Below are 11,955 nucleotides of genomic sequence, written 5' to 3'. Positions count from 1 at the left end.
GGGAAAGAAGAACAGCAACCACCACCACCACCACCAGGGCAAGGCTGCAATATGTTCTCTCCCTCACAGAGTGAACAAGCAGCAAAGTGAGAGAAAGCTGTAGCTACTTGCAGGACCAGCTGTCATCTCTGCTTGCTCTTCCCTCCTTGAGAGGGTGGTACATTGAGCTCACTGGGTCCAATTCTCACCACTGTGCTTTTGGCCACAGGGAAAGTGCAGGTGAGTGAGTAAAAGAGGTAACAACTGCTTCTCTGCTGTGCCTCTCCCAGTGGGTGGTGCATTGGTGGGGACTGAGCCCCATCCTCTCTCTCTGCTGCACCACTTAGAGTGGTGATTGAGCAGGTAGTAGCAGCATATTTATCAAGTCCCACTGAATTCAATAGAACTTCTTACTTCTATGTATAGGATTGTAACCTAAGGGGTGTGATTGATATTCACATCCTGTCAGAAGTGAAGCAGAGGTTTTATATGAGAGTACAAAGATCCACTGAATGTTCTTTGGAATATTCTGTGATATTACAGTGTTGGGCTTCAATAAGAGGGCATATCCTATGCTTTAAAGGGCTGTAAGCATAAGTAGGCAAGTATTTAACAGGTGCTGCAGCCCCAGTGTTGTATTTCTGTGATGGAGAGGGCTGTACTTGTGGGATTTCTGCCTGTTGCAAGCTTTTAAACACACAGGTGATCTGTCCTCCCCCCTGAGTTTTTTTTTAACCTGTGACATATGGCTGTTTTGGGAGGTAGAAAATATGATGCTGTCAAAGCACTGCAATAAAAGGAACCTGTAAATTGTATCCTGTACCTTCCAAACCTAATGCTAGTAGGAATTCAAAAAGAGAAGCTGTTCTCTACATCTCCATCTGTCAAATTTCTGTTTGTTGTGAGATTTTTAAAGCCAATAGGATCAACCAGAAAAGTTCTTGTCATTCTTAGCCAGGGTTGATAAAAATTGATGGTTTAGGGGAAAAAATAGGATTTTTAAATTTAAATCAGATTTTTAAATTTTAAGTTGGATTTTAATTTTTTTTTTAAATCATTAAAAAAGAACCTAGGTCAAATATATCATCATGAATACTAATCATAACTTCTAATTATATTCTGTTAACATATTAACAGCCGTATATGGGGATGAGAGATAACAAACCTGATCAATCCTATTCTGCAGGTGATGTACACGCAGCACACACACACACACACACACACACACACACACACACACACACACACAGTCAAGGCCTTGCCCTCCCCCACTAAAACTGCAAAGAAAAGATCAATAAATGAACAGAGGATTTGGGGAGGGAGTGGAATAGATTTTAACGAGGAGGATGAGTCTGAATATAAATGAAAGGGATAGGGGAGGGGAATAGAAAGGGAGAACAAAAGTGAACAGAACATATTACAGCAGCCCCGAAAAAACTTTTTTGTTGTGTATCCGTTATAGAAGGGAAGCACCTGTCATGGCAGCAGGCCGTAAAACAGACCCCATTTGGGAATATTTTAATGAAATTCCTGTACCTGTACAAGCATGTGTGCAAAATGCAAACAGTGCAACAATGAAATGAAAGGCCTGGTTGCCTGAATGAAACAGCATTATGAGAATCGTGTGCCTATTATAGTGTGTATCTACCTTCAAAAAATGAAACCTACATCTATTTCTGAATATGCATTACGGTTATATTACACAACAAGAATGTACTTTTACTAGAAAAAGTATTCTATTTAATCATCAGACTAGTGATTTAAATCATTATAACTGAGTCCTCGGAAGTGATTTAAATCATGATTTAAATTGTGATTTAAATCAATTTGTTTTAAATCAAATAAAGCCTGTCCTTAGCTAGCTTTCCCCCTACTTTCCCTGTACAATTCTCTTTGACTTACACCTGATGAGAATGCTTAGGATTAGGAGTCCTTATTACATTTGTAGTCTCTCTTCCCTTTACCTAAAAGGAGCTAGAGAAAAATGGAGGTTATCACCTCTATCTCACAAGGGGGGGGGGACAAAACACCCCATCCCTTGAGACTCTGTTCCCTTTTAAACTGCCAGCACAAGAGAGGAAGGTCAGTGGCAGAGCTACAGTACTAACCTTATGGTTCACATCCTGACATTGTGTGAGACAGAGGGAACTGCAGGCAGCAGATCCAAGCATGGGGCTCTCTGGCTGTGCTTTGACCCAACACTGCTGCTTTTAAAGAGCAAAATAAACTCTTCTGGTTGTCATATAATAAAACAGTAAGTGAGATGCCCTTATCAAGGAACTTGCTTTGGCATGATCTGGTGCTAGGTTGCTGTAGCAGCCGAGTTATCTTTGTTCTCACTAATGCATGCTCCATTTTGTTCTCAGTGTGGATATGCAAAAATAACTGGTCACATATGAACTTCTTGTACTTCATGCATATCCTGCATATATTTAGGTGAAACAAAAAACTTCAACTCAGAAATAATCACCAGTACTGTACTTTTATTTGCTAATAAATATCTTAATAAACAGGCTTACTCCATCTGTAAGACCTGATAATGCCTCTTAGGAAATCATAGAAAAATAAAATACAATAATCATCAGTAACTTGTACTTTGTACAAATATCTTATTATGTTGCTCAGCATGTAGCTTTGCCAAACCCCATATTCTTTCTGCAAATAGATGGCATATGAATGCAATTCACCTTAAAACGCCCTAGTTATGAGAGCTGAACATTTTATTACACTACTAACTTATAGGCATGCCAACACATGAAAATTTACATGGAACATCATAATATCATAGTAGATCTCAAATGACAAAAATAATACCACCTCTCAAGTAAATGTGGATTACTTCATTTCTAATTTAAGTAGGAAAATTACCACATTTCCCTTTAGGATTGCAGATCAATATGATAGGCTTTATTTTTAACAATTATTCCTGCTTTATTATTGTAACTTAACAAAAGAAAGTGCAAATGGAATAGGAATGGGAGATATCTCTTTAAAAAGGAAAATAACTATATTTCCATTACCATTTCACACAACTTGGCATTGTCTTTTACTTTCATGAAAAACACTATACAGAATATTTAAGAGACAATGTCTTTGAGAGCCAGTGTCAAGGACATTGGCTCTTAATTGTGCTGTATAGAATATATAAGAGTATATTAATATTTTGGATGCAAGAGAAGTTTTAGCTGAGCACTGCACTACCTATTTAGTTTGGGTAAGTCACTTTGAGCATTAGTTCCTCTAACTGAAAAAGGGGTACATTAACGACTAGCCTCTTAAGTGTTGGTAAGGCTGAATAAGAATTATAAAGTACTTATTAGAGTGCTTTTAAATGATTAAGAATAAAATATTTGAACATCTCTTATTTGGAGTCCAGAAGTATTCCTGTTTAAGTAAATAAGTTACAGTAACTAGTTGGACCTTCAGAAATTTCTGATATATGAACTTGCTATAAAACGTGAATATTTTAGGATAGGTATTGTATTTTAACATTTTGTTGTAGCAGTAATAGTTTCAAGCCTCAGTACTGGAAAATAAACTCCACTGAAATCAGTGGGCCTTATCTTCAAGTGTAAGTTGTAGGCAAGAACATGTGTAGATTTAAAGCTGTGATCTCAAGCCATTTACTTGCAAATTAGTTCTCCTGAAGAGAGTAGAGCTCATTTCAATATAAGAAGTTTGCAGATAGAGTTGCTTCAGTGCATGTGCTTTATAACTCATAGAGTCATGCATATCAATTGTTTATTGATAATGTAATTGAACTGTGAATCACATGTGCACTAATCTGTTCTGGAAAGAAGAGACAGGAAGAGTAGACAAAGCTCCAGAAGTGACTTTAAAGACCACATCTTTTCTTAGAGCTAGGCACATCTAATATGGTTCTACCACGACCTTTTTATTCTGACATTGGCTTTTGTGTTATAATGGCCGAGGTCCCATACTCCTCTTTGGAGGAGGGGCCTGGGAAGGCTTCGGGCCTAAGACTCATAAGGACTTGATCCCTGTGCCATCCTGAGAGACAATTACTGGAAAACATATTTCTGTGGATTCTTTTATTGGAAAGGAGGCAGAATCATTCCCAGTGACTCCATCCCACCACTCCCTAGGATTGCTTTCCTTTCAGCAACATTCACCAATCCTTTCAGGACTTTCCCAGAACACATTATCTCTGGCATCTGTTTTCATTGCCACATCATGCCCAGCAGTAGCAAGGGGCTTACCACACCACTTCTTAGCATTGCCATAGTGGCATGACTCGGCCTCAGAGTGATACTGCTTTCATGGCAAGCTAGCCTTTCCCCAGAGAGGTGAGGCTTGAGGTCCCCCCCCCCCCCCGCACTTTTAGCACAGTATTTCAGAGCTCAGTACATTTGGGACTAGTGCTGGGGCAATCATGAATTGCTTACTGTCATTAGTCCTGCAGTGAGCTCCCTTTATTCTGACCATTGCTTCAACTTTTCTTCCCTGTTTACCAGTACGACATAATCCACTTTCGAAACAGAAGGTACAACTTTGCGACCTTCATTCACTCTTCTTGTGGTGTTCACTTCTTTCTGAGCTGGAAATTTGCATACCTCCCCATGGATTAAAATGTTGTACAGGCAATGTGAACAGAAGGTTCATAGGCCATTTGCAATTTTGTAAATATAAGATAATGAGAAAAATTTGGGACACAGCAGAACAAGATAGAGTAGGAAGCATAATATGATTATGGATTAATATTTTTATTATAAAACTTTCAACATCCTGAGTTTTGATTCAGTTTAAAAAAAAAACCACACAACTCCATACATTTATAAAAAGTGGGGTAGTATGCTTGTTTGAACAGAAGCTGAAATGGGAAGACCCAAAGATGGTGGTGCAGAACATCCTGAACAAATAGATACCTGCTGTTTTCATGGTGTTGTTTGTCTTGGTTTTAATAGTTAATGAAGCTTTTCTAGTATTTAGAATAATTGTATTTAAACACATGCCTACATTACTGATTTGTTTGAGGTTATGCAGTACTAACACTTAATAATAATTATTTTTTGTATTTTGATAATGTATTTTAAGCAGGGGAAAGAAGAGCTTCCTATCAGACCACAACTGAGAATACAGTAAAATAAAAGGCCATACTTGGCTGTTTTTTCACCTGTTTCTCTAGTTCTATCATTTTTCATGGGTGTAAACTCCACCTATTCATGATTCAGTCAATCTTGGTAGCACTTGAATAAATAGCTCAAATTAAATCATAATGGTAGGGAATCTCATTTTAAAATACTTTTAATTTAGTTAGTTTTATTTGGCACTAGGAAATAAGAAAGCAAGCCATTCTTATGTGCCAGGTCATCTGTCTGTGATTATTTCTCAGTTGTTGTTTTTATAAATTGGAAGTTATTTTAAGATTAAAAAATTAGATATTTGACTTTATTGAAAATATATGAAATGACCTTGAAGATATCTACATAAGACTGAAGTCTTATTGGAGTGTATAGGAACATTCCAATGCTTCTTTAAGCGTTTTGGATCATTGCTTTAAAGACACAAACCAGGTATACATAATTAATTGGATTAGCTGATGGATGCAACTGTTCCTAAAACTATTCACCCTGATCTAGCAAGGGCTTTCATGCATTGATCATCCTTCTGGATTTGATTTCATATGCACAAAAGGTAGCCATGGAAGATGGTGGAGGGGAAAGAAAATATCTATGGTGTGGGAGAAAAGGATAAATCCCATTGATATAAATAGAATACCTGCATAACCTTGCACAATCTTTCCTTGTCTGGATCTGGTGGTCAGACCTGACTAATTCTGCTACACTTGGCATCACTCAGATGCTACTTTAGTTTGCAAACAGTACTAGCTGCAGCTAGCACAGATCTATACAGCCAGGCTTCCTTTGGGCAAAACACAGGCAACTTTATCTTTTTTATATCAGTGGAAAGGCCAAATGGCTGAGGGCCAAATGGCTGCATATGCATATGATGTGGGAAGAATACATATGATCAGATCTGATTGTGCAGGTTTGGACCCAAAGCTGCTCTTGCACTAGTGAAAGCCACTTCCACTAGCGCAAGGTGGTTCTTCTCTCCTGCTGCAGCTCCCCATGTTCCATACATCAGCCTGAAACTCAAGAGTAACATTTCAGGGGATGGCTGCCATAGAGAGTAGGGGTTGGGAAAGCCCTTTGCCATGAGCACAGTTCTTTAGATCCAAGCCAGATTATGCTCTATCTTCTATTGCAAATGGACAATAAGACATGCTGTGGGATACCCCTTTTACTACTTATGCTCAAAGGCATGTGCCATGGCCCTAACTGGCCCTTTAAAAAGTACAACTGGGAAGAATGGTCATGAAAGAGAAAAGCTCATTACTTCTCTTCTAATTTTATCACAACTTTCAAGAACCACAATCCAGTACAGACTTAAGCAGTCCTAGACCCAGTGAAATCAATGGGCTTTGGCACACTTATGTTGGATTGTGAACCTTCAAACATCAAAGGACATTTGGGAAAATTCCTTCTCCATGCAGGTGTAGCACCCAAGCATGGAGGTTGCCTATAGGGCTAGGAAGGGCCCTATTTCCCCCTCTCACTGTAAATGCATAGATACCTGTGCAGAAATATACCAGGTCAGTCCAGATGGTGTATCTGGAATGCATGCTTCCTACATCCCCATGCAGCGCCCCGCCCCCTGCCAAACACACGCACAGTGAAGTCACTCAAGCTCCAATGTTCAATGTAAGTTGACAGAGTGGTGGAGGGAGCAGACTAGGAAATGGGAGGCATGCACAAATTTGCTATACTTCCTAGGCCTCTCTTGCTGCCTGTGCATGTGCCAAGAATGAAAATCAGGCTCTGAAGCCTTTTTTTGGGTCCCATCATGTTTTCAAACATTATAATAATTTCTAATAGAAGGATGATAAACTATCCCCCCACAGTTAGTTTCTTAAAAACAATACACACTTCAAAGATATTTTTTGGTCCAGATCAAGATAATCTGTCTCGTCTCCCCACCCCACCATACCATGATAGCACTGAAGAGTTTCAAAGCAGGAAAAATTAAGCATTCTCTATTTATAGGAGAAATAAGTGTATGATACTATCTAGCCTGTTGATAATTTCAACTTTGTCCTTTTGGGCAGACTGTCAAGTATCGAAATTATTTAATCAGGAATTTTAGGTGCTCACAGAGTACAATGCCTTTAAGCCAGGGCCTGTCCTTCTGTGATAGATAAAATAACACTCCCCTATGCTCACAATGGCTGATATCCCGACTAGGTTACTCATCAGTTACTCTAAAGGACAACATAATTTCAATAGGACTTCCATTGAATATTTTAGTCAGGAAGGATGTCAGCCAATCTATTTTAATTTATCACATTAGTGTCTTTCCCCTGTTCTAATGTCTGCCAAATTGCTAAAGCAAAACAGGTTTAAACTGAAGAGAACCAATTTGAATAGAAGAGGAGAAGCAGCTTTTATGTATATTTAAGGTCCACCTAGATCTTATGGATATGTGCACATAATTATGACGAATAACACTTGTACATACAGAACAGGGGCATAGCAAAAGGAGAGGGGGCCTGTGTTCACACCAATCCCTAGCGGCCCCTTGGAGTGAAGAATGAAGAAAACAGGGAAGCGTGGAACTCTGTCAACACATCAAAGTTTGTTCTCTCATGGGAAGATCATTCTGTATGAGAGAACAAACTTTAAGTGGGGGAAACCCTCCCCAAATGCAGCTTCTAACATGTGGAAATTGTATTTTTAATAAGTACATTATTAAGAAAATGTTCCACAATAAAACGGGGGTGTGGTGGGGTGGGGTGGGGTGCAGAGAACCAAACAAACTCAAAACCTGTCCACAGACATCAAGAAAATACAGGAGAAAATTTTAAAGGGGTTAAAAACAACAACCCAAGATAGTTACTAAAAGAACTTCCATTCCATTCCTTTCCTTTTTCTTTAGATGATTATTATTATAAAAATATATTTAATAAATGTTTATACTGTGATCTTTTTCTACCTTTTTCTATTGAAAATATATTTTCCATAGAGTGATACATCTGGAAACAAATTGACCATATACTGTAACTAGTCTGGCAATGCACAACATGCCTCTTTTCAGCCATACTAATGGAAATGTACACATGTGAGGAACAGCTTGGCCATATAGTTCTAGTCCATTGTGAGTGACTATAGATACTAATTAGAAAATAATTAATATCCAATCTCTCATTATTCTAGTGGTTTCAGGTGTTGCCAAATAATGCACCAAGCTACAGTCATGTCTGCATTCAGATGCTGCTGCCTCTTGTGATGTTCAAAGTGGAACTCTGAGGAGGGAAATGCTCAGGTTGTTGATGCAGACACTTCTATGCAAGTTCCCTTTGAATGTCAAAAACAGTGATATCTGCTGAATGCAGACGTCGCTGCACATTCAGCTCGGGAACCATATCAGCTATATCCAAGATTAAACTGCAAATAATGAGTGTATTTTATCACCCTTTGTTGTGTTCATAGGGATATACTTTGCTAGATTTAGCTAGCTATAACAATGTTAACAACACAGGTCAAAAATATTACCTGTTTGTTAAGCCAGTCTCTGTAAGTGGTTTACCTGCCACATGGCTTTTGGCACTTCCATAACATCGTAGAATGTTCTTTCAAACAAACAGCCACATGCTAACAATGTAAAAATGAGTCACGTGGAGACTGTTTCACTTAGGAACCAAGCCATGTCTAGCTGTTTGCCCTGAAGATCAGGTGATGTGCACTGTGGTATCACAAACATGACTATGAATATGAATATGAATATTTATATACCGCTTTTCAACAAAGTCCTCAAAGCAGTTTACATAGAAAAGTAAATAATAATACAAATTAAATGGTGGATTGTGGTAGCATGGTGGATCTGTGTAGCGAGCAGCTGCACACAAGTAGTTTGCACCAAAAAGAAGCCTATTCATAGTTGCTTTACAAGTGGACTCTTGTTTGTGTGAACCAGTCTTCAAGTTCAGTTGCAGTGTTTCAATAGAGCTTCAAAAGGTTATTGGCAAACTTGCAGGACTGGCATTAGGATGAGCACCAAAGCTATGACAGGCAAGTGGAAAAGCTTAACAGAAAAGGAAAGGCGTCTTTTATACACAAGACTGGATTTCTTTAAAATTACAGTTTGTATGGCTGCTTTCCCATTAGAGATAAGAGCAATCCAAACCACCCCCCACAAACATTCAAATGAATATTTTTAGAAATAATGAAGCAAAGCATGTTTCTTCCAATCCTGCAAACAAGACCTGGCACACTGAATGGGAGTGCTTGCATGCATGAAGGTAACTTGGAACGTTTGGATTAAATTCCAAACTTACAAAGGATGCTAAAAATATTGGCATCCGTGGACAATGTTGTGGTACAGTTATAATCAAAACATTTTCACTGATTCCATTCCATATCTTTAGAAAACCCTTTTTGTTTGTTTAAAGGGCCTAAGAAGTTTTAAACAAAAAGTACTCTAAATGTGGCACAGTTATGTAGTACACCACCAACTATACTGAAAATATACAGAAGAATCAGCCATCTAGGACCATATTTCAATGTCTGTCACAAACACAATTTTCAGCCTTTAAACTGTTAATAAGACTGTAGTGATTGTGAAACTTTTGTTTGGTTAATTCATTTTAAATCACTCTTGTTTAGGACCTGCCTCTATCTACCCTTAAAGCGAAAATCAGAAATGCTCGATTATAGTGTTGCTTGACATAACTGTATCAATGCATTGTGCTGTCCCTACATGTGACATATGTGTGGTTGTGCATGGCTTTCAGAGCATGCAGATGTGCTCATTTCTGGTACATAGCAGCATATATCCCGTGCAGAGTTTGGAAGATGTAGCCCAGTAGATCTATGAAGGTTTTGTGCAGGTACAGATATCTTAGAGCATTTTCTTTCAGGTATATAATATGGCTATTAAAAGTTATAACTGGAAGGACTAAATCAATTACGATGGCCAAGTTAATGAGCACCACCTGATTAATTACTTTAATTACTCTGTATATCAGCCTGGTTTACCTCTCAAATGGGCAACATTTCTCAGCACTGCTCTTTCTTCTCTCTAGGTCACATTCTTGCACAGTCTAGCACACTGTGCTGATTAATTGAGGAGAGCCATTGGCTATTAATGGATAAATGCCATGAGGGTTCTCAAGTGTGAGTGACATCATCACTAGAGTACTCTCCTGTACAAATAAGAAAACTCCCCCCCACCCAAGCAAGGAGAAACTGAAAATATCCCCAAGACTGAAAACACTGGAATAAAATTGCTATTTTTTATGTAACTATATTTAGGGGAAAATAATTTTTAATTTTTTCCCCCAAATAAAAAAATTGGCTGGCCTATAGAAGATAAATATGCTATAATAAAACTATGGTCAATGAAGAATTTCCTTGTGCACAATTAGCAAATGGTTTTGCAGCATAAGTATAAATTCATAATGTATAAAGTCTGCATAGCTGCATTTTGCAGAATAGCTGACAATAATATATTGCATGTTGCTTAACCAACTTTTCTGGGAATAATTCAGTATGTAGTAGAGGCATATAGAGAAGATTAAGAAATGAGTAACTCTAAAATTAGTCATAATTAAATATGCAAGTTACTCTGAACTATGTAGGGTAAAGAAACCTGAAGTCCAAGCAAATAAATGTAAACACAAAGCACCACAAAAATGTGATGGCCCATCATCCTCTCTAATCATCCACGTTAGCCTGTTCACACACCACAAGTATTCACTATAAGTTGTCATAGCTCATTCTCACCAAGAATTATAACAACTTCCATACCAGCATACTAGCAATCCAACTAGTACAAAGTAAATGTAACAGTACCCATACATTTGGGATTTAGTTAACAATAAAATAAATATTTATGTCAAACTCTTTCTCTTGATTGCACATTTTATATTGGAAGCTAAATGGTCACAAAACATGAAAGAAATGTCAATTACTTTTTTAAATCTACCGTCAAACTCTAATACATCAAAAAGGTAGCCACTCCAACCCAAGAAGGCTTTAACTTTCAAAGAAGTCAGTGAAAGTTTTCCAAATACTTTACTGTCATACAGAGTTATGCTGAGCTGCCAGTGTGCAGCAACAGTCTTGCAGTGGGCCAAGATGTTATTGGTAGTTAATTGAGGGAGGATCTATGCAGTGTGATTAAAAATTCCAAGTTGGAAGTATTAACATAAACATGTTTTTATAGTATGAATAGGAGGTTGCAGTTCTTGAAGCTGGGAAGAGCAGAAAGAAGGAATTAGAGTATCTTCCATTTTAGAAATGCTGAGGCACAAAACACAGTCGCTTCTAGAACTTTCATACATGAAATCCTTTCTCCTGTATGTGCATCATGTGTAATCGCAAAGTCTGTAAACTGCTCACTATTCGTCTCTGGTGTCCAATAAGTACAACACCAATTCTTCTAATGTCACTGTAAGAAAAAAAAATAAGTTTAGGGTTCACTCTGACACATGTAACAAATAATACATATAAAACTCAAATTGTTTTACATGTTTTCAGTTTTGTCTTTAAATTGAAGAAATATTTGCACTGCTGCCTGAAAGCATTCATGATTAAGAATGTGGGTACATTGTCAGCTGAGAAACTGAAGAGGTCCAGGAAAACCCAAATGAAAAGCCAATAGGTTTGACTAAGCTCTTCAAAGTGCCTCCTTGTAACAGTGGACAGCATTTAGACTAAATTGCATTTAGTAGTCATAATGAATTTAAGTAGTCCTATAGGGTAGTTCCTGAGCTGCTCAGTGGCTGACATCTTGACTAACAATGTGCACACGGAAGGAGGCTCTGCCAGGACCTATCAGGTTGCAGGTTGTCTGCCACCCCAGTTCTCTTCATACACTGTTGTGGGACCAGATGAAACTTCCCAGCTCTTCCCATGCTCCAGAAGCACAGCATCAGCATACTACAGATCACTTCTG

At 38.1% G+C, this 11,955-nt stretch overlaps 1 protein-coding gene across 7 annotated transcripts in view; it reads right to left on the bottom strand.

Annotated features, from left to right (window-relative positions):
- Positions 1-2,442: 2,442 nt before the first annotated feature.
- Positions 2,443-11,955, bottom strand: part of EPHA6 (EPH receptor A6) — a 750,202-nt gene continuing 740,689 nt past the window's right edge. For all 7 annotated transcript variants that reach the window (XM_053308757.1, XM_053308759.1, XM_053308758.1 and 4 more), the window contains one exon: positions 2,443-11,448. In XM_053308757.1, coding sequence (XP_053164732.1) covers positions 11,334-11,448 — 115 coding nt within the window. In that variant the 3' untranslated portion in view covers positions 2,443-11,333. The remainder of the gene's footprint in view (positions 11,449-11,955) is intronic.

The sequence above is a fragment of the Hemicordylus capensis genome, chromosome 3 (genome assembly GCF_027244095.1).
Source record: "Hemicordylus capensis ecotype Gifberg chromosome 3, rHemCap1.1.pri, whole genome shotgun sequence".
NCBI lineage: Eukaryota > Metazoa > Chordata > Lepidosauria > Squamata > Cordylidae > Hemicordylus > Hemicordylus capensis.
Note: the sequence above shows the minus strand (reverse complement) of the source record. Positions and strands in the feature narration are given on the sequence as shown.